The 24,333-nt window shown below is 45.0% G+C and overlaps 1 protein-coding gene and 3 non-coding genes across 5 annotated transcripts; all 4 read right to left on the bottom strand.

Annotated features, from left to right (window-relative positions):
- Positions 1-278: 278 nt before the first annotated feature.
- LOC131201116 (mitochondrial import inner membrane translocase subunit Tim23) lies at positions 279-24,129 on the bottom strand. 2 transcript variants are annotated; one of them, XM_058188729.1, is made up of 7 exons: positions 23,921-24,129; positions 18,645-18,703; positions 15,422-15,515; positions 14,031-14,115; positions 9,302-9,360; positions 6,761-6,871; positions 279-669 (listed from the first exon to the last, which is right to left on the bottom strand). In XM_058188729.1, exons 1-7 carry the CDS (start codon positions 24,030-24,032, stop codon positions 554-556), a joined length of 636 nt encoding a protein of 211 aa, XP_058044712.1. In that variant the 5' UTR covers positions 24,033-24,129; the 3' UTR covers positions 279-553. The 2 variants fall into 2 exon arrangements, with proteins under 2 accessions (XP_058044712.1, XP_058044713.1); XM_058188730.1 differs by lacking the exon at positions 23,921-24,129 and adding an exon at positions 22,785-22,982.
- Positions 4,708-4,890, bottom strand: LOC131201513 (small nucleolar RNA SNORA74). Its single transcript, XR_009155880.1, has one exon. It is a non-coding gene; the product is annotated as a small nucleolar RNA SNORA74 (small nucleolar RNA).
- Positions 10,951-11,151, bottom strand: LOC131201514 (small nucleolar RNA SNORA74). Its single transcript, XR_009155881.1, has one exon. It is a non-coding gene; the product is annotated as a small nucleolar RNA SNORA74 (small nucleolar RNA).
- On the bottom strand, positions 17,838-18,039 carry LOC131201512 (small nucleolar RNA SNORA74). Its single transcript, XR_009155879.1, has one exon. It is a non-coding gene; the product is annotated as a small nucleolar RNA SNORA74 (small nucleolar RNA).
- Positions 24,130-24,333: the final 204 nt, after the last annotated feature.

The following is a 24,333-nucleotide window of genomic DNA, read 5'->3' as shown; positions in this document are numbered from 1 at the left end:
TTAAGAAGAACTTTTCTTTTTAAAACATGCACTCTAACATTTATGTCTATTACTAAGGATTGTCGAAAATTACCAGAACATGTTTTCAGCTCAGCATCCAGAAAATTATCCATGAAAAAACACTACGTGGAGGGGCAAGCATTGTGACCGCAACATTCATCTCCCTTGCTCCGAAGGGAGGATTTACTACCTACCTTGAATGCTGACCCCTGGTGTTTTGCTAAGGTGCCGGGGCTGGAGGCAGGAGCTTTTAGAAACATCCGTGTGACAAGCAGAAGTCGGTTTTTCAACACACACATTTTATTACAGTCAAATTAAGCAATGGTCTCGGCGTACAAACTGAGCGAAAGTGAACATGTTTATGGAGACGAGATCTTCTTCTTGGCAGATAAAATGGCCCTTTTCACCAGCCGCTGCTCAAGAACCGGGCCGCGGCCGTGAGAACCAGTGGTCTTGAGTGTGGGGATGGGTGGGTGTCCACTAGGTACTGTAACGATGAAGGGGGTCAAGTCTGATTGCACTACATGGGTGGAGGCTCTGTCCTCCACTCCGCTCAAAGGGACTGCTGTTGCATGGAGCCCCTCATGTGCTCCCAGTTGTTGTAGAGCGCATAGAGACCTGTGAGCATGAGTCCCGCAACGCCACCTCTGGCTATCCCACGCAAGCCACCTGTGAGGACATGAAGCAACAGTAAATACAGACATGTCAGCAGCCAGTGTTGAGCAGTCAAATCAAATCTTTATATTGCACAACATGTACAATGAGATTGAATGAGCCTCCCTTGGTGCAGCCCCCTACCCCCGACACAGAATACATCTCAATAACTCCAACTCAAAGGAAAGAAAATCCCTAAACTCAAGTAAGTAATAACCCAGCACACATTTCCATATACATACATAACATTATTCTATATTACACCAATATGAATATGTTGCACGTATTGGCACTGCAAGTCTATCCTATTAAACCTAATTATGATGTTATGTTGCATTGAGAAGTCTGACGGCCCACGGATAAAAGCTACTTTTCAGCCTATTCATTCGGCTGGCTACGCTCCCGTATCTCCTGTCCGATGGCAGGAGAGTAAAGAAGTGCTGACCAGGGTGTGAATCATCCCTGAGGATTTTCCTCACTCTGCTAAGGGAGCGGGTGCTGGCGACTTCATCCAGTGAGGTCAGAGGGCAGCTCATGAGTTTTTGTGCTGTGCTCATCACCCTCTGTAATGCCTTTCTGTCCATGACACTCAGACCAGCATACCATAACATCACACAGTATGTGAGGACGCTTTCTATTGCCGAACCGATAGAAGGAAGTCATCAATCATTGTTCCACCTGATTTTTCCACAAAATCCTAAGGAAGTGGAGTCTCTCTTGAGCCTTCCTGACCACTTGGAGCATGTTATTTTTCCAGGTGAGATCTTGGATAAGGTGGACCTTCTTCCCCCAAGCAAGGCACACAGGCCCATCTGCAAAGTCCGTGCAAGAAGGCTCAGGGACGGGCAAACTCGTGTATTGATTTGCGGGAGGCGGGGGAGGGAGGGAGGGGGATGGATACTGCACCTTCCCGGCATGTAGAGGACAAGCTACTGCCTCTTGTAACACCTGCCCTTCCCTCACTCTGGGGGAAGAGAATCAGGGTTTGTCTTTTGAACTCTTCTTAAACATCTCTCTTCCAAATCAGCTGAGAGCCTCATGGTGGCCATGATCTGGCTCCACCAAAGGGGAAAAAACCTCTAATTCCGGTACTTCAGCTCTATTAGCGAAACTCTAGTTGGACTCTATGGGAAGGGTGGATGTGAACTCAGGAGCCTGTTCCCTGGTTAGTGGCTTGCCATCTGCATATTAATTATGCCCCATTAGAATACTGATGCTGATCTTTAATCATCTCAATTGTAACTGATTAGCATCACAAACCTACAAAAAATGGTGGTGGGGATTCCTGCACATACACTACTGTTGTAATCAAGATGCCGCCCAGAGTCCTTTGCTACGAGATGGGCGGCAAATAAATTCAACCCCAGAGCAATGCAGCGATATGGTATATCAAAGTCACACTGAAGCAGGAAGAGGCGGGAAACACACCCTCTGTTTTCACATCAAACATGATTTAAATATTTGCCCAGTGGGGAAAGTTAGGATCTGAAGGGAGGGCACGATAAAAGTGCCCATTTCCAGAAAAAATGAAGAGCAGCAAAGTTGAAGCGAACAGACTGCCAGCAATCAAGGCTAGAAGAGTAGCCCTTCATACAGCATGAAATGTCTTTTCTCGTGTTCCTCAATATCTTGAAACCTGAAAGGAACAGAGCACAGATCTGCAGCCTCCTTGCTTGCCCTGGGAAGTTGGGCGTCTTGATTTTGCCCTGAAACACGTTGAAAAGCCAAACTGAGCCGATGGGCAGGCTCCACGCATGGCTGTCTAACTCTTCTTTTCCCCCTTCTGTCTACTAAGCGATAGGCTTCCAAGGTTCTCCTCCACTCCTGCAATCAGCCACCTGCTTGGATGAGATAGCAGTCAACTCCCCGGAGCCTCACAAAGGGGGTGTTCATCATCACCTCTTGCAAACCCGTAGGACAGACAGCTCTTTTTTTTTTAAAGGGTTTATTCTGACAACAATATCTGGATTTTTCTTCTCAGCTAGTAAGGTCTGTTCTGGACAGAACATGGCCCTGCAACTGCAAGTGAAATCCGCCACTGCTGTCTTGTACACAGATAGCAGTTAAAAAGAAAGGCAACACCACGACTGGATGACAGCTGTCTGGGGTTGGTTGTCTCCATGAGAATGCGCAACTCCTGATCGGCACAAGCAGAAATAGGTTATCTTGCTGCAGCTGCTATTCGGATCAGAAGATTTGAAAACCATGGGGGGGGGGGAGGGGAGGGATCTCCAAAGACTTGTGGATTTCAATTCCCAGTATTCCCCAGCCACTCATGCCGCAGTGTCTGTCTGTATCCTGCAAAACCGGCAGTCTAATCTATCTGCATGTGTGGTGAATATGAAGTTTCCTATCTCTTGGGAAGAGCAGGAGCCCACCACAGATAAGTGGATTGCCAGGCCACGCCTAATTATGCAGATGTTATAAAGAAGTGAAGATATAAAGTGACTTCTGACTCAACTGATGAAATGCGCAGAAACTCTTCACTTTCCTTTCTGTGGGCCTCCACCAATGGCAAAGCTGTGTGATTCCATTTACACAGGACAAATCTAATGCAATCTGAACAGGTTCCTGTCTCCAAAGGAAAAGTGTGGAATGGGCAGTCCAACTGATTGGGGGCTGGCATTATGCTTTCCCCCCCACCCCATAAAAGAAATCGGGAAAGGCAGGGAGACTGTGCTGCACTGGCCAGGATGTCATCCTGGGGACCCAGACTCCGGGGTGTGTGTGTGTGTGTCTGTGGCCAAAGAGTTCTTCAGGAGCCACTGTGTGTACTGTTGTGACCTAGGCCCAAGTAGTTACAATCAGTCCTAAACAAACATATTTTATTAGAACAGCTGAGAATTACTTCGTTCTCAGCTTAGTCCAAATTAAGTAAGTCCTTCAGAAAAACGTGGCTTTCCTACCAAGAACCAAGAGCTGTTGCTACTCTATTAAGAATTATGGGAGGGGCCAATCATTTCCTGGCCTTACTCTCGAGTCGCCCTTTTTGCTTTAGCTGCTCTTGCCTTCTGGCAGCTCTTCACATGCGTGCACTAGGAACAAGCTCCTCCTGTTCCTCTGCCTCACCACCATCAGCCTCTGGTAGCTCCACAGTCCACACATCACTCCCAGATGGCCCCGGCCCCATCTCTGCCTCCGATGCAAAGCCCTCGTCCGGGCCTTCCCCTGACTCCGGGACTGACTCATTGCCCTCCCCAGCCTCCTCACTGTCTGACTCCGCTGCCAGCTCTGCAGACTACTGGCGGACCACAACAGGTACATCCAAACACTTGGGTGCTAAACAGTCTTGCGATATTCCTTTGACCAGGATTCAGAGTGCAAGCCTGTTAGAGCCCTCGGTATTCAAATGCTCAGATTCTGAAACGCTGGGACACAATCTGATCCCAAAGCGCAAGCCAAGTGCGATAAACTAGGTCAGTGTGACAAGCATGTTGCAAAACATGCTTCAAGAACAACAAACAAAAAACATATGACACAACTCCATGAACTAATGTGCTCGCATGTTCTAACAGGTGGGTGGTACTTATTCCCAGGGCAACTACCACCTAGGATTTTACAAACTCAATTATTGTACAGGCATTTCCCTCAGGCGATTTTAAGCTCCCACTGTTGCCAACTCAAACTTCTAAAACAAGAAGCAATGTGAATACAGAACATCTTTGAATTAACCCACTCATTGGGGAAAGGGGAATCCGCTATTCCAGACTGACTGTTAAATGTAGAAGTAGGCCATGTATACCACGCTCTAGGTTATTTACACTGTGAGCCTATTACAGAAATTTAAGCATTCTGTATTGCCTTAATGCTACTCCACACGTGGTCCCTCTATTGCCTCTTGTTTCAAGGGGTGTCCCTTGAATGAAGTTCTGTTGAACTGAACAGGGCCCTGTACCAATACCATAAACATAAAATTTAAAATACACAATGACTGCACATTTGCTAAAATTTGTAACTTCTAGAAAACATTAGAAACTCAAAAGTATCTTAATAGACATTAGCGTCTTCCCTTTATAAATCACAGGCACATACCCTGCACCGGAGAAACGTGTGTGTGTTTGCTTCCAAACTTGTGCTGACCGGGTCTGTTTTGCTCAGCACACTTGCTAAGAAGCCCAGGACCGTCTCCGGAACAGAGACAGGCACTGGCAGACCCCGAGACGGTCCTTTTATCTCCCAGTAGTGTAACGCTGTCAAAGGCATGGAAAATGACCCAGACAGCTGACTACCACTGGGAAGGAGGCCCCCCCAAAAGAGAAAAAAAACTTCTTCCACTCGTGGAAAAATATTCTGCCTTGTGTTAAAGAGCCCTCAAAGCAAAGTAAATCCAAGAGTCCCTTTTCATAACGCAAGTCTTGAAGATAAAACAAGGCTTTACCGGACTTTACTAGTCAAGTAGGCCTTGATTTACAAGAGTTCATTTAATGACTGTTCAAACTTTTACATACCTCCATGATCACCTGATCAAAATGCAGATGCTTGGAAACTGACTCATATTTATGACGGTTGCAGTGATTCCCTTTTGCGACCGTCTGACAAGCAAAGTCAATGGGGAGGCCGTATTCATTTAATAACCGTGTGACTCACTTAATCACTGCATTGTTTCACTTAACAGCTGTGTCAAGAAAAGTTGTAAAGTGGGGCAAAACTCACTTAACACAAGTCTCATTTAGCAAAATAAATTTTGGGCTCGAGTGTGGTCGTACGTTGAGGACTACCTGCATATTATCCTGATCTTAAATGTTTATGGCACTTTGTTTCAAACCACGTATTAAATGACAGTTTGCAGACACAATGCCTGTGTTTTATCTAATGAACTTTGCTAGTACAAGAAATGGTGGCCGGTATCGGGTGTCACCCTGAGGGCAAGTAAAAGAAAGCTGCCTTTTAAGATTTAATGTTCACTTTATCTTTAAGCAAATAGAACAAATAGCTTTACTGCATCCAATAACGGCTGACTAAGGCTGAACCGAAGAGGGGACTATTAAAGCTGTACTAGGGAGGAGTTCAGGCAAATAAAAAGGCCCGCTGACTTTTCCCCGACAGCCTTCAGAGCGGCCGAGCCCGTACAGCAAAGAGCCAGCTTCTGTCCTGCTCCCTCTTCCCGGGAGGGGCAGTCAGCAGGGTCAAAGGTCAGGTGGGGTTTAGCCACCTGTCAGGTATCATGACCAAGACTCCCTTATCCATAGGCCTGGGGAAGCATTAAGGACGGTGCCTTGTGCGGTCTAGCTATTAACTCATCCGCCACGTACAAGAGTTCATTTGATGCTCTTCAAAATTACAAGGGCACTGAAAAAAGTGACTTGTGACCGCTTTTCACATTTGCCTTTGTACCGTGTTTCCCCAAAAATAAGACCCTGTCTTATATATATATACATATTTTAATTTACATTTATATCCCGCCCTTCTCCGAAGACTCAGGGCGGCTTACAATGTATTTTTGAACCCTGAAATAAGTGTTTGGCCTTATTTTTGGGGATGTCTGATTACTTTGGGGTGCATGAGCAAGATGGGGCTCCTCTTGCCGTCTTACCTGATTTCCAGCTCTGTCTCTCTAACCCTAACCAGAGGAAATGGCGGGGAACGGCTGCGCATGCGGTTCGATATTTTCGGGGAGGACTTGGGTTTTTTGGGAGGGGGGCTTATTTTAGCGCATGCGCCCAAAAGCCCGGTTGGGCTTATTATCAGGGGATGTCTTATTTTAGGGGAAACAGGGTAGCATCCCCAGGATCACGTGATCAAAGTTCAGGCGCTCGGCAACAGACACATACTTATGACTGCTGCAGCGTCCCAGGGTCGTGTGTGTGTGTGTGTGTGTGTGTGTGTGTGTGTGGCTGTCGTTTGCAACCTTCTGACAAGCGAAGTCCATAGAGAGGCCAGATTCACTTAATAACCGTGTGACTAACCGAACAACTGCAGCACTTCGCTTAAGAATCGTGGCAAGGAAGGTCGTAGCTTGGGGTGAAACTCAGTTAACCGCTGCCTCGCTTAGCAACAGAACCATGGGGCTCAATTGCGGCCGTTGAGCCGAGGACTGCCTGCAGTCTGAAACCCGGCATGAGCCAGAGTGGCTTTGCTGCCACCCGCGCCCCCCCCCTCCCCTTACCTGTGCTCTTATACAGCATCCCTGTCATGGTGCCGGCTGCAACCGTGTTGAGGTCGTCTTCAGCCCCCCGTGTTTTCTCCACGATGACACCGAAGGCACTGTAGAGCAGTGCTGGAAGGAAAACAGAAGGCCCGTCAGGGGAGGCAGGGACACAGCTCCACGTTGGTTTCCCCCCCCCCCGTCCCCCTTCCTCTTCAGGCTGGGCAAAACCCACATTCCCTGCCTGCCCTTCTCGCGGGCCTCGTGGCTGCAGGCTGACCAGCGGGGGCTACGAAACTGAAAGAGCTGCCCTCTCCTCCAGGATCTCAGTTCGGCTTGAGCTGCAGGAAGGGCTGCTGTCTTTTGTATACAGGGAGTCCTCGACTTACAGCAGTTGGTCTAGGGACCGTTTGAAGTTAACAACGGTACAGAAAAAGTGACCGCTTTTCACCACTGCAACCACTGCAGCATCCCCGTGGTCAAGCGGTCAAAATTCAGACCCTTGGCCATTGACCCCTATTGACGGCCGTTGCAGTGTCCCAGGGGCTGTGACTTCTGACAAGCAAAGTCCACGGGGAGGCCGAATTCACTTCACAACCGTTTTACTCACTTAAACGCAGGGATTCGTTTAACAACTTTGTGACAACAAAGGTCATAAAATGGGAGCAAAACTCATTTAACAAATGTTCCACTTAGTAACAGAAATTGGGGGCTGAACTGTGGCTGTGAGTCAAGGACTGCCTGGATTGGATCAGCCACCCTCTTCCTGCATGCTTAGCATCATCAGCAGCATCAGCATCAGCAAAATGTAAGAAGGAAGAAGGAGGAGGAGGAGGAGGAGGAGTCCCTTGAAGCTCCTCCTGCCCTGCATCTGGAAGGGAGCAGCTAGAGGAGCCCACAGTCACCAAAGGGAGCCACAGACACACCTTTTCTTCAGCAACGGAGGGTCGCGCAGGGTTTTGTTTTGTTTTTTGAACTGGGATTAGATTCACAAAGGATTCTTTTTCTTAAACTTAGCTCCACCACAAACTATGCCCAAGTGTGCCAAAGGCCTCGGAATGCCCATCGTTCACTTAGAAGCAGCTGTTGTTTACCTTGCTCTCTTTTTAATAGCTGTAAATGATTCAATCTGACCAGAAGGAAAAAAAAAAAAAAGAGAGAGCTTGGCCCTGCTGCTGCTGCTGGTGGTGGTGATGTTACATGGTGGAGGCCCCTCATCCCATCAGATCAGGCCCATGGCAGACCGGATCAGTGGGTGCTGCCATCTACTGCTATGATGGTGCATTGCTTGGAAGGCAGCATTGCAGGCTGACTCTGCCGACTGCTGGCAACTCGATCCTGACCGGCTCAAGGTTGACTTGGCCTTCTGTCCTTCCCAGGTCAGTAAAATGAGGACCTGGATTGCCAGGGGAAAGATGCTGACTGTGTAAAACCACTTGGAGGGGACTGTAAAGAAATGTGAAGTGGTATATAAGTCTAAGTGCTGTTGCTAGTGCTACTGTCAAGCGAACCCCTCCTCCTACAATTCAGGTTAGACTCAAAAGACCCTGCACACACACATACGCAAACCCAGATCTAATGATGGAAGCCCTGAAAGTTGTCTCTTTTTGTCACTTTCACAGTCTTGAAACAAAACATTTAACAGGCTAATGATATGGCAAGGCTGACCTGGGGATGTGCAGCTGCCAATTAGCCAGAGCTGAGTCCTAAAAAGACATTTTCTCATCTTCACCTCTCTCTCCAGTAACCTATCAGCCTGCCAAATCTATGCTATTTGCACAAAAGCAGGTCAGGGTAAAAGATCAGGAACACAGAAAAATGTTACCCAATATAAACCAACACAGCTGTGAAGCATCTGTTAATGTATCACCGATCCGATTGGAATTTTGAACCCGGTCATCTTTGGACCAAAGCCTTAGGGCCCATTTCCAGGGTAGCAATCGAGATCTGTTCCGTAGGCAGCCTGTAGGGTGGGGCCGGCCTCTGAATCTTCAGCGAGCAGCATAATAATCAACAGCTTCAATCCATGAATTTGGAGTAAAAGCACTCTTCCAGTAGTCCTCTTCTTACAGCCACTTGTTTAGTGACGGTTCAGTTGCCACAGGACAGAAAAATAGGGACCCCACGGTCCTGTGGTCAAAATCTGGCCACTTGGCAACTGGCCATATATTTACAATAGCTGCAGCATCCTTGAGGCCACTTGATCTTCCCATTTGTGATCTTCCCAGCTGACTTCCCACAAAAGCAAAGTCAGTGGGGAAAGAGGCTCGCTTAACAACTGCGTGAGCCACTTAATAATTGTGAAAGAAAAGGCTGTAAAATGGGCTGTGACCCATTTAACACTAGCCTGCTTAGCAATGGAAATTCTGATCCCAATTGCGGTCACAAGTCAAGGACTATCTTTATGCCAGTCAGTTGGTCGCTAAGAGCTCCTGGATCTGTCATACAGTTCCAGCAGGATCTTAAAATTTCCTTCTCTTTTAGCATCCTAGAATGTACGTTTTTTTTTTTAAAAAAAAAACAGAGTTTTGTAGATTTAGTTTGTGAAACAAGCCTACTTACCTAGAGATCCAAGAGTGTTTGCCCATAATGCTCCTTGCCGTGTCACCATATTTAAAATCCTTCAAGAAAGTAACAAGAGGGAAGTTTAGTGTGACGCTCAAATAATACGTCAGTCAATTTAACACTGCCTGGCCAACACCCTGTCTTATATAACTTGTTTTACATTAGGCAATGATAATTAAAGGATGAGCCAACCGTTTCCACGAAAAGGAACTGTGTGTTACACAAATATTTTCATGTAATTTTACTGTGTAATACCTGGATTAGCAATGGTGTAAAAGTGATTTCCTGCCAACATGTTTATCTAACTTTAAGACAGTTGGTATTGTCAAGTAAATCTGGAACTTTTGTGCAAATCCACTTCGGCACTACCCAATCAATCTGTGGGCAAAAAAATGTTAAAACCACTTGCATAATTAGCATTTACTGCAGCACAATCAATACAAGCAGCAATTATTTCAACAATAAACAGTTTAAACCAAGTAGCGAACGAACTGATCTGCGAGATCCTGAAGAATCACGACTAATATCTAACAAGACAAATGATCGTGTACATGAAAAACAAGGCTGGTTCCTAGTAGATCCTCATTTAAGGATCTCTTTAGCTTCTACTTTTTGAACTCTGGAGAAAAGCACTAGGCATCAACATGTGACTAAAACTCTTCTCCCTAAGCATGTTGGTTAAATGTATTTAGCATTCCACCTTTAGAGAAGCTGAATCCCGTTTCCTGATAAGGAAATCCATAACAGGAAGTCTCCTGGAAATGAAAAGTCAAGGCATCATTTGATCCAGCTGGAGAGTAAACAAAAGGTAATACTACTACTACTTTGCAGTGCGTCCCCAACAGAGATTTTCTCTCCAGGTTTCCATCATTGCAAAGACTTTCTTCCCAGGCTACTTTATAGAACAGAAAAGTGGTCTCAACCATTTTACGGCCAGGGGCTTCTTCTGACACCTTGTCATTCATGAGTGAGCACAAGCTGAGCCAATGACAGACAGCACAGATCGCACCACCAATCCTTCTTCCTGACTGCTTGGGGTGCCTTCAGGCAAAGCACGTAGCCATCCCAAGCGCCTCTTTTTGGGGAAGTTCAATATCTGCACTGTGGTTGGTCTGTGGAGAGCAGATCAGGACACCAAGGAGGAATCCCAGCTGGGACCAGCATGCAGCAAGGCCAAGTTGGTTTGGTGATCGGTTTAGGCAGAGCTGGTGATCTGAAAGTGGACGAGTAACTCTGGGCTCAGAGATGCGTTTGCTTCCTCGTCAGTTTTAGGAAGCAGCCAGTACAATCCTCCCAAGGACAGACGACCGGTTAATATGGCCTGCCTTTGCTGCCTGATGGAGCTAGGTGGTTGTAGTTTGGCTGGGCTGGTTTTAATGTGAAATTCAGTTTTCCAGACTTTTATTTATGTGTTGCCGACATCTTTTGGTTCCATTGCTGCATTCTGACTGTGAATCAGTCATAAAATTATAAATTACAGGGCACTGTATCAATACCATAAACATAAAATTTAAAATACCACAATGACTGCACATTTGCTAAAATTTGTAACTTCTAGAAAACATTAGAAATTCAAAGTATCTTAATAGACATTAGCGTCTTCCCTTTATAAATCACAGGCACATACCCTGCACCGGAGAAACGTGTGTGTTTGCTTCCAAACTTGTGCTGACCGGGTCTGTTTTGCTCAGCACACTTGCTAAGAAGCCCAGGACCGCACAGGCCACGTCGACCGTCTCCGGAACAGAGACAGGCACTGGCAGACCCCGAGACGGTCCTTTTATCTCCCAGTAGTGTAACACTGTCAAAGACATGGAAAATGACCCAGACAGCTGACTACCACTGGAAAGGAGGCCCTCCAAAAGAGAAAAAAAACTTCTTCCACTCGTGGAAAAATATTCTGCCTTGTGTTAAAGAGTCCTCAAAGCAGGTGAGTTTGGGGACTCGCCTTCTCTAAACTCTTGGGTTTAAAGTCCGCTTCCATAACACAAGTCTGAGAAAGCACCAAGAAAACGAATTGAATGTATACCTCTCTCTGTACTGAAAGTACGTTCTGGTACATCAGGGGTAGTCAAACCTTTTTATACCTACCGCCCACTTTTGTATCTCTGTTAATAGTAAAATTTTCTAACCGCCCACCGGTTCGGGGGGAGATGTGCGAGCTATTCTGGGACGAGGTTCTTTTGTTGTGGTCGCACTATAGTGCCATTTAGCTTCACTTATGTAACATGAACTAAACTTATGCACAGGCGATACAAATAGTATATTTTCAGAAATTTAAATTGTCACGGGGAATTTTATGAAAACCTAATGAAAATGTTTTTAAATAATGCTATGGAAATTTTTAAAAAAGACAATTAAATTAAAAAAAGGAAAGTGCTTCAGTATTGGACAAAACCCCAGCGCCCACCATGAAAGCTGCAACGCCCACTAGAGGGCGGTAGGGACCAGGTTGACTACCACTGTGGTACTTGGACAAGAGGGAGGTGAATATTTGCAGCAACTGCGGTGCTTTGGATCCAGCTTGTTATTTCAGTTTCACATGCTACCAGTGGCACTCGTCATCTTACAGAAAGTAAGTTTGTTGAAAGCTAAAATCAGTATTGCAAATAGGCAAAGTAACTGTCTGCTGCCCTTTCAGTTCATCTCCCCTTGCAATGGAACGGTTAGAAGCCCCAAAAGAAAGCAGGAAGTAGCCAGGAAGTAACGGATAACTTTTTAGTTTATTTTTGTGTCCTGCTCACTAATTCTAACTGATCCTCACCAGGGGAAGGACAACAGATAATAGTCATTTACTGTCAAAGGCACGAGTAAGATTGGTCCACTGTTTTAACAAACGAGAGCTTATTTTCTACCTTCATGCTCATACTGCTATAACTCAGAATTCAAACAAAAACCATTATAACTTTAGGTGAAACGAACTGGAGTAAAGCCCACGTAACCATCATTTCTAGCCTCGGAAAATGAACTTTTAAAGAAATATGTTCAGAAATTTCAGATGCCCTGAGAGTAGCAAATTTATATGCAAGAGAGATCCCTGGTTGTACGGATATTTTACCAAGCCAGGGCATCTATGGCTTCTTCTTGGCTTAAGGCAGGATTTCACAAACTTTAGGACGCTGTGAGAAGCCCCCTTTCTCCCCAATAATAATGCTGATGGTGAAAATAGTGAGCATTCAGGGTTTGTTTTTGTTTTTTTACTAGCAGATCCCCACAAACTGGTGAGTTTGGTGCCCTCTTTCCTGGCTCTATGGGACACCCCTGCCCAAATCAGTGCTTCCCCTCCTCACTGGGTCTGCATCATGAATTTGATTTTTCCTGCCTTCTCCAAGAGAAGGTAATCTGAATGGGAGCTACTCTGTACCTCTGTTTCTCCATCCAACATCGTTAAGAGACCCCACACCCACTTCAAAGTCTGCGTCTGTCGCTCCCCCCTGAAAGGAGGTTTCAAAGTATTTCTAGCAGGACTACCAGATTCTGTAACAGCTTTGTTCCTTGTGCTATCTGTCTGGTAAACTCGCAAGATTTGTTTCTCTTGCCAATCACATGTATACATCTGAACTAGACTGCATTGTTTCTCTGTGTCATATAATATATGTGGGTATATGTATAATTTTGTATTTATTTATTTTGTCATGTTTATGTAGTGTATTTTGAAGGTGGTGACTCTTTGAGAGCTGTATGCAATAAAGTTTCATTTTAATATATGCCAATTAGTGTACATTCAAAGTGACAATAAAGTTATTTTAAGTTTTCTAAGTCTATCCTTTTGTCCCCCAGAAATTTGTAACCCTCCACGATTGTTCTCCTGTCCCAGCCATCCTTGCAGAATGAAGCAAGGCTGCAAAAAAACAAAAAAAATAAATAAATCCACACAAACAAAAAAAATATCCGTACCTTTGCGAGGAAGACAGATTTACTGTCTTCCTCGCAAAGGCTAATTGAAGCTTGGGGCCATCTACTGGTTCAAATGATCTCATTCTTATTTGATCGTTTTTAAGTCTAAAACGACCTCCAGAAGTCTCTAGTTATTAGTCACACTTTTTTTTTCAATCACCCAAGCAGAAAATGCAAAAATATGCCCTCTCTAGCCTATTTAAATTCAACTGCTATTCCAAAATAAACTAAGAACAGTGGTACAATTACATGGCACCATTTTGACTCGAGTCTTTCAACAAAAGTTCATTAAAAATGAAGTTATTTCCCGGATTGTATAAGTCATCCCTTCGAGCCCTTTTTTCTAATTTAAGGTGCTTTTTTTTTAAGGAGAATGATGAGGTTTTTTTATGTCTATCAGATAATAAATTCACCCCAAATTTAAAACATGTTAGCAGAAAAGGGACAGACTGTTTAGAGCAGGGGTTTGCAAACTTGGCTCTTTTAAGACTTGTGGACTTCAACTCCCAGAGTTCCTCAGCCAGCAAAGAAAAGCAAAGCAAAGCTGGCTGAGGTACTCTGGGAGTTGAAGTCCACAAGTCTTAAAAGAGCCAAGTTTGCAGACCCCTGGTTTAGGGAGTCATACATATTTTTCACCCAGGCTTCTTTTACATACAGCTCCAATAACCTTAATTTGCCTCAACCTCCTGGACCTCCCTGACACAACCAGCAAACCGGAGCAGAGATTAAGCAAACATGTGACACCCACCCTGGTCGCACATCAAGAATAGCTTTGAATTCTCAAAACAGAGAAGGAAGTAAACGGCCTCGAATGAAATCAAATACTTACTGTACATTCCGAGGTTTGGACCAAGCCATGTTTTGTGTCTCCTTCAAACCTAGTCTCAAGCCATTTAATGCCCCAAAAGCAGCTCCTATGCAGATAAATCACAACAGAACTATGTGTAAAAAGGATTATTAATCTTATGCTTGTAGTTAAAACCAATGAATCGTTCTCCAACATTACTGCGACAGTGAGGCTTTTATTAGTCACATTCAGGGTGGATAAAAAGCAATGATTTTTTAAAAAACAAACAGATTTTTTAAAATTTAAAATGGATTTTTTAAATTTTTTAAATCAAATTTATTTTAATAAAATACTTTTGGAGTAAAAATCTATCTAAAGGTAGTTTTCTATTTAAGATACATTAGTAATTTAGTTTATTGAGCATGAAATGGAGCTTGGTCATGTTGCATGAGGCTGTATATTCTGCAATATTGGGACTGTCGGTGAGTCAACAGCAGGTCAAAGGAGGAGCTGCTGTGGGACAGAGATGACAAATGCTCTTTAAAAATTGTGATTTAAATTGAGTCGATTTAAATCAAACCTTTTTACTAGGGATTTAAATCATTAAATTTAAGTGATGGCGAACCTTTTTTTCCCTCGGGTGCCGAAAGTACGTGCGCACGTGCCCACACCCATAATTCAATGCCCCCCTGCGCCCCCCGCGCACACACACACCCCCGCACCCCATTTTGGGCCTAGCAGGCCTCCCTGAAGCCTCCGGAGGCTGGAAACGGCCTGTTTTCTGGCTTCCTATGGGCACGGGAGGCCTGTTTTTCGCCCTCCCCAGGCTCCAGAGGCTTTCTCCCAGAGCCTCCGCATGAGCCCTGGCATGGAGACTCCTGGGAGAGGAGGGGCGGCATGGGCGGGGCCAGCTGAAAATCAGTCGGCTGGTGTGCGCATGCGTGCTGGAGCTGAGCTAGGGCAACAGCTTGCTTGCCAACAGATATGGCTCCATGTGTGCCACAGGTTCGCCATCACGGCTACAGGCCATATCAAAGCAGAAAGTTCAAACATGTTTATGAATAAAAATGAATGCTATAATTTACAGTGACTCCCTAATAAATAATAAAGAATGCTTCCCGAATGTACATTAAAATAAATAACTTCTCCAAGCAATCTTCAACAGTCTTTAAATTGCTTACAAAACTTCTAAAGTCAAATAGATAAAATATAAGTATTTATTAAAAAAATTGTGCTGCATGCAGTAGAGATTTTTAAAGGGTTCGTTCAGTCTCACAAACTGAGGTTTCATCCTTTGATACACACCAAATATAGGAACTCTTTATCTGCCCAAAGGGAACTTTGAAGAATTGACCGATTACTTCTATCTCTTTATTCTACCGAATAGAAACATCCATCCAACATCGTGATATCAATAAAAAAGGATGACCCACCGGTAATACAACATCCACCAATTGTAAAGAATGCCAGTTCAAACCTTCCCCTGGTTTTACTAGCTCCGGTAGGTAAAATGAATTCATCTGTATCCTGAAACAAAACAATCCTTTTCAGCAATAGCCACATGTGAATTCCTCAGTTTCATGAAATGAAGCACATGCTACTTTTTTACTCTTAAACGGTTAATTATCTGTCAACCCAGTAAACAAAATAGAAGACAAAAGAGTCTCTCCTTCAACAGGAGGTGCGGGAGGACCCCTTACAGGGCCGTGCCGAGGAGTTTAGTGGTTATCTATACGATAAAATTGTTCAGCTTCGGGATGGACTGGATCAAAATTGGGTAGATCCAGGTGAGAGGTCGGAGACTCGTCTTGTTGAGACTGTTTGGGATGAATTTGACCCTGTGACTCCCGAGGACATGGACAGGTTGTTGGGGAGGTTGAATGCCACCACATGTTTACTGGACCCGTGCCCCTCCTGGTTGGTGCTGGCCACGCAGGAGGTGACACGAGGCTGGCTCCGGGGCATTATCAATGCTTCTTTGCTGGAAGGGGTTTTCCCTGCTGCCTTGAAAGAGGCGGTGGTGAGACCCCTCCTCAAGAAGCCTCCCCTGGACCCAGCTGTTTTGGGAAATTATCGTCCGGTCTCCAACCTTCGCTTTGTGGCGAAGGTTGTAGAGTGTGGTGGCATGTCAATTACCCCAATACCTGGATGAAACTGTCTATCTAGACCCGTTCCAGTCCGGCTTTCGGCCCGGATACAGTACGGAGACGGCTTTGGTCGCATTGGTGGATGATCTCTGGCGGGCCAGAGACAGGGGTTGTTCCTCTGCCCTGGTCCTATTAGACCTCTCAGCGGCTTTTGATACCATCGACCATGGTATCCTGCTGCACCGGCTGGGGAGTTTGGGAGTGGGAGGCACCGTTTATCGGTGGTTCTCCTCCTATCTCTCTGACCGGTCGCAGACGGTGTTGGCAGGGGGGCAGAGATCGACTGCGAGGCGTCTCATGTGTGGGGTGCCGCAGGGGTCGATTCTCTCGCCTCTCCTGTTCAACATCTATATGAAGCCGCTGGGTGAGATCATCAATGGCTTTGGGGTGAGATACCAGCTGTACGCTGACGACACGCAGCTGTACTTCTCCACCCCAGGCCACCCCAACGAAGCTATCGAAGTACTGTCCTGGTGTCTGGAAGCCGTACGGGTCTGGATGGGGAGAAACAGGCTCAAGCTCAATCCCTCCAAGACGGAGTGGCTGTGGATGCCGGCACCCCAGTCCAGTCAGCTGCAGCCGCGGCTGACTGTTGGGGGCGAGTCACTGGCCCCGATGGAAAGGGTGCGCAACTTGGCCGTTCTCCTGGATGGGCGGTTGTCTTTTGAAGATCACCTGACGACCGTCTCCAGGAGAGCTTTTCATCAGGTTCGCCTGATCCGCCAGTTGCGCCCCTTTCTTGACCGGGATGCCCTATGCACGGTCACTCATGCTCTTGTTACCTCTCGCTTGGATTACTGCAATGCTCTCTACATGGGGCTCCCCTCGAAGAGCACCCGGAGGCTCTAGTTGGTTCAGAATGCAGCTGCGCGGGTGATAGAGGGAGCCGCACATGGCTCCCATGTAACATCACTCCTGCGCAGGCTGCACTGGCTACCTGTGGTCTTTCGGGTGCACTTCAAGGTTTTGGTTACTACTTTTAAAGCGCTCCATGGCTTAGGGCCAGGGTACTTACGGGACCGCCTACTGCCACCAAATGCCTCCCACCGACCCGTACGCTCGCACAGAGAGGGACTTCTCAGGGTGCCGTCCACCAAGCAATGTCGGTTGGCGGCCCCCAGGGGAAGGGCCTTCTCTGTGGGGGCTCCCACCCTCTGGAATGAACTTCCCCCAAGACTTCGTCAACTGCCTGACCTTCGGACCTTCCGCCGCGAGCTGAAGACTTACCTGTTTATTCGTGCAGGAGTGGCATAGGAATTTTAATTAGCTTTTAATATTTGTTATAAATTTTATGGGGTTTTTTACGGTTTTAAATGTTTTAATCTGGCCTTATATCTAATAAGTTTTTTAACTATTGTTTTATTTGTATATTATTGCTGTTTTATCTTGGCTGTGAACCGCCCTGAGTCCTTCGGGAGAAGGGCAGTATAAAAATCCAATAAATAAATAAATAAATAAATAAATACCCATTTTCCTTTTGAATGTTCGAACAGTTTTTACTGAGCCCTACAAAAGCAACAACTGCATTTCTATAGTACAAATAAACGTTATTTTCATTTATCCAGCATTCAGTGAGAAGCTGTAATCCGTTCTTAATCCAGTATTAGTTACTGTCGACATGGCTGATGTAATAAGCTGTACTAACACTGTTGCGTAATACCCTCCGCTTCCGAAATTAAAGCCAACCCATAGCTGTGCAATTGGTGTATGCTTTCAGACTAGTGCTGACCAGGAGATTGTCTGCTCAACACACTCTCAGAAAAGCACAATACTGTTAACGCTGGTGTCAGTTACCTCCAGAACGGAGAAAATGACAGACAGCTAAACTCACAGTATCTTTCTCTCCCAGCAGTGTAACACTGTCAAAGACACAGTTCTGACACAGACAGCTGACCACCGCTGGAATTTAGGAACAAAATATATTCAGCTCTGAGATTAGGGCCAGGTCTACAGATGGGAAGGACTGGAAAAACCCACAGAAAAAACAAATGAGAACCTTTCACTGAGGTTTGTTTCTCTCTAAAAAATAAAAAAGGACCATGAAAGTGTCTCTAATATTTTCTTTTTAAATGATACAAATGATACAATGCCTTTTCACCTGAAGTCAGCCAGATGTTTTCAAGAAGTCCTCCAGTCAGAGGACAAAGAAACTGTTCCTGACCACAAACAACTGTCTTCACCAGACTGCCGAAGTCTTCATGAACCATGTTTTTAGTTACCTACTTTAATCTTATTCAAAGCTACTATGCGGTGGCCCTTGACTTATGACAGTTCACTTAGCGACAGCTCAAAGTTGCAGCGGCACTGGAAAAAGAAAACTCATAAAATGGGGCAAACTCACTTCACAAATGTTTCATTTAGCAACATAAATTTTGGGCTCAATTATGGCTGCAACTTGAGGACTACCTCTATTATACATCAAATAATTTACACAATCATACAAACTCTAATGCATTTTTGAAAGTTGATTCACAAACAAGGACACATCAAGCAATCACGGATGTCTCACCTGTATAAGGTATCTGGGGTCAACATTTAAATACGGGGACAAGGGATTCATTCCAGTCACTGCAAGGGGAAAAAAAAAAAGGTTTCAGGTTGGAAAGCATGCCAAGCTAGCATAAAAAATAGTTCAAAGAAAGAGGGCTACAGGTCATGCTAGACTTAGAACCATTCATTTAGTGACTCTTTGACATTATGATAACACTAAAAAAGTGACTTACAATCGCACTTACAACTCTCACAACATCCCAAGGTCACATGATCAAAAATTGGGTGCTGGGGGGGGGGGGAGATTTTTACTTAAGGTCGCGGCGATTTCAGACACAGTGAACGGGTCTCCGCGTTCACTTGTTGACTCCTCCCTGTTTGTCCGAGAGGAGCCAAAGCCGCCTTATAGGGGCAGTGAAGCAAAGAGGGGCAGCCTGTGAGGTTGAGGAGAGTCGCAGCTCTTCTGTCTGACCCAGGGTTCTTTTTCCCTCTCAGCCAAGGCAAGAAGAAGAGGGCTGCCACAAAGATGGGACAAGCAATCAACAACTGGTGCTGGAGTGAAGTAGGTGAACAGTGACTAGAACTGGGGGAGAGGATTTCCTTTTGCTTTAAATTTAACCCCAAGGAACAATTTAGAATTATTTGCTCAGAATTACTTGTTAAAGCGGCATCTGAGCATTCTGAGAAAATACCAGACTGGAAGTGAAAGGAGGAGGAGAGAAAAATAATAGATTTTGAAACACACAGAAAATTAAACTCTTAAAGATTCCTGCCTGGGCTGGGGGTTGGACTAGAAGACCTCCAAGGTCCCTTCCAACTCTGTTATTATGTTATGTTAAACCCTAACCCTTAAACTGGGAAGCCGTGATACTGGGAAGGCATTTTAAAATGCTGGAATCATTCTTATTCTGCTTTTATAATTGTTTTACAACTAATGTTTGACGAGTGGCAATACTGAAACTTAAGTTGAGAGTGCCACCTGCTGACGAAAGGTGAAAATATCTATTGGATTATCTTTAACTACCTTATGACTACTGGGAACTCAAATATGAAAATAAGGAAGTTATTTAATTAAAGGGACCTCTGAATGTTATACTTGAAGATTGAACCTGAAAAGGGGACGTAAAGAGTCTTTTGATAACTTCTGGGATTATCTAAATGAAATCGACTGTTTACCTATGGGATATAAAGAACTGGGAGTGGTGTACTCCTTGAAGAGTAACTTAAGAACTGAATAAATAGTTCTTGGACTGCTGGACAAAAGCTGATTCCTTTGAAACAAAATAAGATGCTTTATAAGGAAGAAATGAACAGGATTTTGAAGGAGATGGTGTTACTTTTTTAAAACACAAAATTCATCATGGAGAAAAGATTTAAGGAGATTACGGGAAAAATGGAAAATACTATACAAGGGATGATGAGTAAAGACCAAGACGCCCAGGAAAGGGAGGAGTCAACAGAAGAAATGAAGGAAGGAGACAAAGAGGAGATAACAATGAAAATAACAGTGACTGATGAATTAAACCAGGGGGAAACTTTGGTTACCATCTTTAAAGCGCTCCACGGCTTAGGACCCGGGTACTTACGAGACCGCCTGCTGTTACCCTTTGCCTCCCACCGACCCGTACGCTCTCACAGAGAGGGTCTCCTCAGGGTGCCGTCCGCCAAACAGTGTCGGCTGGCGGCCCCCAGGAGTAAGGCCTTCTCTGTGGGGGCAGTGATGCTCTGGAACGAACTTCCCCCTGGCCTGCGTCAAGTGCCTGATCTTCGGACCTTCCGTTGTGAGCTTAAAACATATTTATTTATTCATTCAAGCGGGACTGGCATAATAGCGTTGAATTTTAATTGGGTTTCTTAACATTTCTTAATATTTTAAAATTTAAAATTTAAATTTTTTAATTATCAGCCTTTATAATTTGCTTTGTTTTAAATGTTGTTTTAATTGTATATATTCTGTTTTATTTTGGCTGTACACCGCCCTGAGTCCTTTGGGAGAAGGGCGGTATAAAAGTTTAATAAAATAAATAAATAAATAAAATTAAGCGTGTTGGAAGATACGTTTGAAAGGGCGATAGGGTCCTGGGCCGAAATTTTGGAAACTAGGCAGTGGAAGAGGGCAGAGGTGGGAGAAATACCTAGATTGAATAGCAAGAAGCAGAGGCAGGCAGAGATAAAGATTCAAGAGAGAAATTTGGAAGGCAAGTCAAAAAAAGCATAGCAATTAAAGTATTGAAGAGGGCAAGAGATGATGGATAGATAATTTTTATTTTTGTTGTTGTTCTGATTTGCTTTTGCTTTTCTCTCTCCTTTTCTTTTTTCAGGCAGGTGACATGTCTAGAAGTTAGGTAAGATAGAAAGAAAATGTTTTTTATGAAAAAGTGACATGATTAAAAGTTAGAATAAGTGACAGAAATAAGAGAAGGGGAATAGTAGTGTATACACTTTTATATAATAAAATAAAAGTAATAAAAAGAGAAAACATGGAATAATTGAATAATGACAGATTGCAACATAATTGTATATCATTATTAGAAATATATAAGTTGATTGAACGTAATAACTATGATTGATTTTACTAGTTTTATTCATACTAGAATGTATGATACCCAGGCGCCAAACTGTTCACGCATTGATTTGATAGGTTTGTAAAAATTAAAATCTTTTTAAAAAAAATTCGGTGCTTGGCAACCGGCATGTATTTACAATGGCTGCTGCACCCTGGGGTCATGCAATCACCACTTGCCGTAATCCCAGCCAGCTTCCAACAAACAGAGTGAACAGGAGAAGTCATATTCATTTAATGACTACATAATTCAGTTAAGTGTGGCAAGAAAGTTGTAAAATTAGATGCAATTCACTTAACAACCACCCTGCTTGGCTGTGGAACTGGTCCCAACTGTGGTCGTAAATTGAGGACTATCTGTACTCTCTCATAAGTAGACTGAGTTTCTAAGTGTGCTTCAATTTAAATCAGGTCTGAGGGGCAGGAAGGACCAGATCAGATTCAAAAGGATCTGCAAACAGGTCTCCTTTTAATAAGAATATTTAAACATCAATGTTCAGCTGTCAGTTAAAAATATGTTTGAACATAGGCATATATGTGTGTTCATAATATTGAGGTTCTTTTTCTGGGCAGTTTCAGGCTTCTATCCTAATTATGTCCTTCCTAATATCTAGGATGGGTGGGGGGGAAAGCTTATCAGCTAGCCATGTCCCTGAATCTCTGCTTGCCAGCCTTCAATTTTTCGTAACAATTTAGATGAAAACTAACATCAGGGACACATATTACGGTACCTCCAGCCAGATGAAATGTCCTAGATCACCTACAAACTGTATCAAGCAATTCAATCAGCTTACATTAAAGTTTCAGAGAAAGTAGCAACTGCCACATTTATAGTTTACTATAGTTTATAGTTGATCCACATTGCTGCAGTGGTTAGAGTGCAGTACTGCAGGCCACTTCTGCTGCCTGCCTGCAATTTAGCAGTTCAAATCTCACCAGGCTCAAGGTTGACTCAGTCTTCCATCTTTCTGAAGTGAGTAAAATGAGGACTTATTGTTGGGGGCAAGACTCTGATTCTGTAAACCGCTTAAGAGAGAGCTGTAAAGCACTCTGAAGTGGTATATAAGTCTAAGTGCTGTTGCTATTGCACGATGGCTGTGCAGTGATGCTAGTAGCCTTGCTACGGAAGTCTAAAGCTGGACCTATAATATTCCACAACAACATGGGTACCGAGCAAGTTACTCCACGCCATACGTACTCCGGATGGGTTCAAACATTTATCATTCCAATAAATCAACAAAGGATGGCTGAGGATTTTGGGACTCGTAGCATGATCCAGCTCTGGAAGAAAAGAATAGGAGGCTGAGATGCCCAGATTCAGAGATAAGCAAGACTTGGATGAGAGATCCCAAAGGGCTACAGAGTTGAAGAAAAAGAACTGGAAAAAAATCACAAACTATTGCGACCTGGCCATCGAAATTATGTGATTATGGATGAAACATGTGACAGTGTTACCCATTGTCATTGGGGCAATTCGTACCATGTCCAAGAATTTTACGAAGGACATCAAGAAATTGCAGCTTCCTGCAATAACACCAGCAGAACTGCAAAAAACTGTGCTACTTGTTACATCATACATCTTAAGAAGGTACTTGCTTGATACTTAGGACGCTGGCAGTAACCCATATCAGCCATTAGCACCAGTCAACGGTATTTGTGATGCCTTTTTGAATGTTCAGTCCACGAGTTTCATGTTTGAATAAAGTAAATAATAACAATAACAGCAGCAGCAGCTCAACTAAAGGGACAAATCCCTTTTTGCCCCGGGTGCTGAGAGGAGCCCTGAAATCAAAAAGACGGAATCCCCCCCCCCGCCCCCGCACACACCAGGAAACAGGTTGTGAAAGGTTGTGTCTTCCCCACCCACCCACCCCCGCCTCGCTCTTAGAAGGGTGAAATATTTTGGGGGATATTAAAAAGAGGCAGAATATTACATTTTCCCCAAAAGGAGAAAAATCTTAATATCCCAGGCAGAAAAAGCAGCCCCATCCAGCGGATGCCCGAAGTCTTTGGAGAAGGGAGGTTTTGGGCTCATGAAGAAAGGCCAGGCCAGCCTATTCAGCTCCAGGGGAAGGGGCAGGACCTTCCGGGACGTAATGCCGTGGGATTAAACCGGAGCTCCCTCCATGGAGCAGGGGTCTCCAGCCTTAGTCCCTTTAAGGCCAGTGGACTTCAACTCCCAGAGTCCCTCAGCCAGCAAAGCTGGGAGTTGAAGTCCACAAGCCTTAAAGAGACTTAAGGTTGGAGGCCCCTCCTCCGTGGCACAACCCCAGGACTTCGTGGCACTCCCCCCAGGACTTCGTCAACTTCCGGACCTCCGAACCTTTCGTCGCGAGCTTAAAACGCACTTATTCATCTGCGCGGGACTGGATTAGATTTTAAAGTTATTGGTTTTAAGGGGTTTTTTTTATTATTTATATTGTTTTTAAATTAGGCAATAGAATAAGTTTTTTAATTGTTGTTTTTTAATTTGTATTTATATGTATTTTAACTGCCTGTGAACCGCCCTGAGTCCTTAGGGAGATAGGGCGGTATATAAATTTGAAAAATAAAATAAAATAAAAATAACCCTCTTCGTGCCGGCCCCTCTTTCTCAGCTGCCCACGTGCTGCAGTGGGTTCCGCTCAGCCAGAGACGGAGCCCCCCCCCCCCGATCGACCAACCGCCCGGCCTCCATTTTATTCCCCCCCTCCCCCAATCCCCGACCTCAGCGCCAGGCGGGGCCCACTTACGAGGGACGCCGGCCAGGTCGGCGTGGGAATAGCTCGGCCCTGCCACCCCCCCACCGGCGCCGAAGAGGCCGGCGAATCCGGAGCTCTTCGAGTTCCCGGCGCCTCCTTCCATGCTGGCGGCGGCGGCGACCGAGGACCTCAAGCCGCCCTTTCGCTCCTTCTCCTTCCCTTCAGGGCCTCGTTGAGCTCGGCACCACCCCTTCCGGTCCTGGAACCGGAAGCTTCCCTTTCGCCGCGCGGCCAACCTCTAGGCGCGAGGAGCGTGGAGCGGCCGGCGGGACGAGCGCCAACTACGTCATTTCTTCGCGCCGCTGTCCGCGCCTCCCCTTCTCCAACGTCATTCCTTCGCGCCGCCGTCCGCGCCTCCTTCTCTCTTTCACAACGTCATTCCGTCGCGCTTCCTTCTCTCTTTC

The sequence above is a fragment of the Ahaetulla prasina genome, chromosome 6 (assembly GCF_028640845.1).
Source record: "Ahaetulla prasina isolate Xishuangbanna chromosome 6, ASM2864084v1, whole genome shotgun sequence".
NCBI classification, from domain to species: Eukaryota; Metazoa; Chordata; class Lepidosauria; order Squamata; family Colubridae; genus Ahaetulla; species Ahaetulla prasina.
Note: the sequence above shows the minus strand (reverse complement) of the source record. Positions and strands in the feature narration are given on the sequence as shown.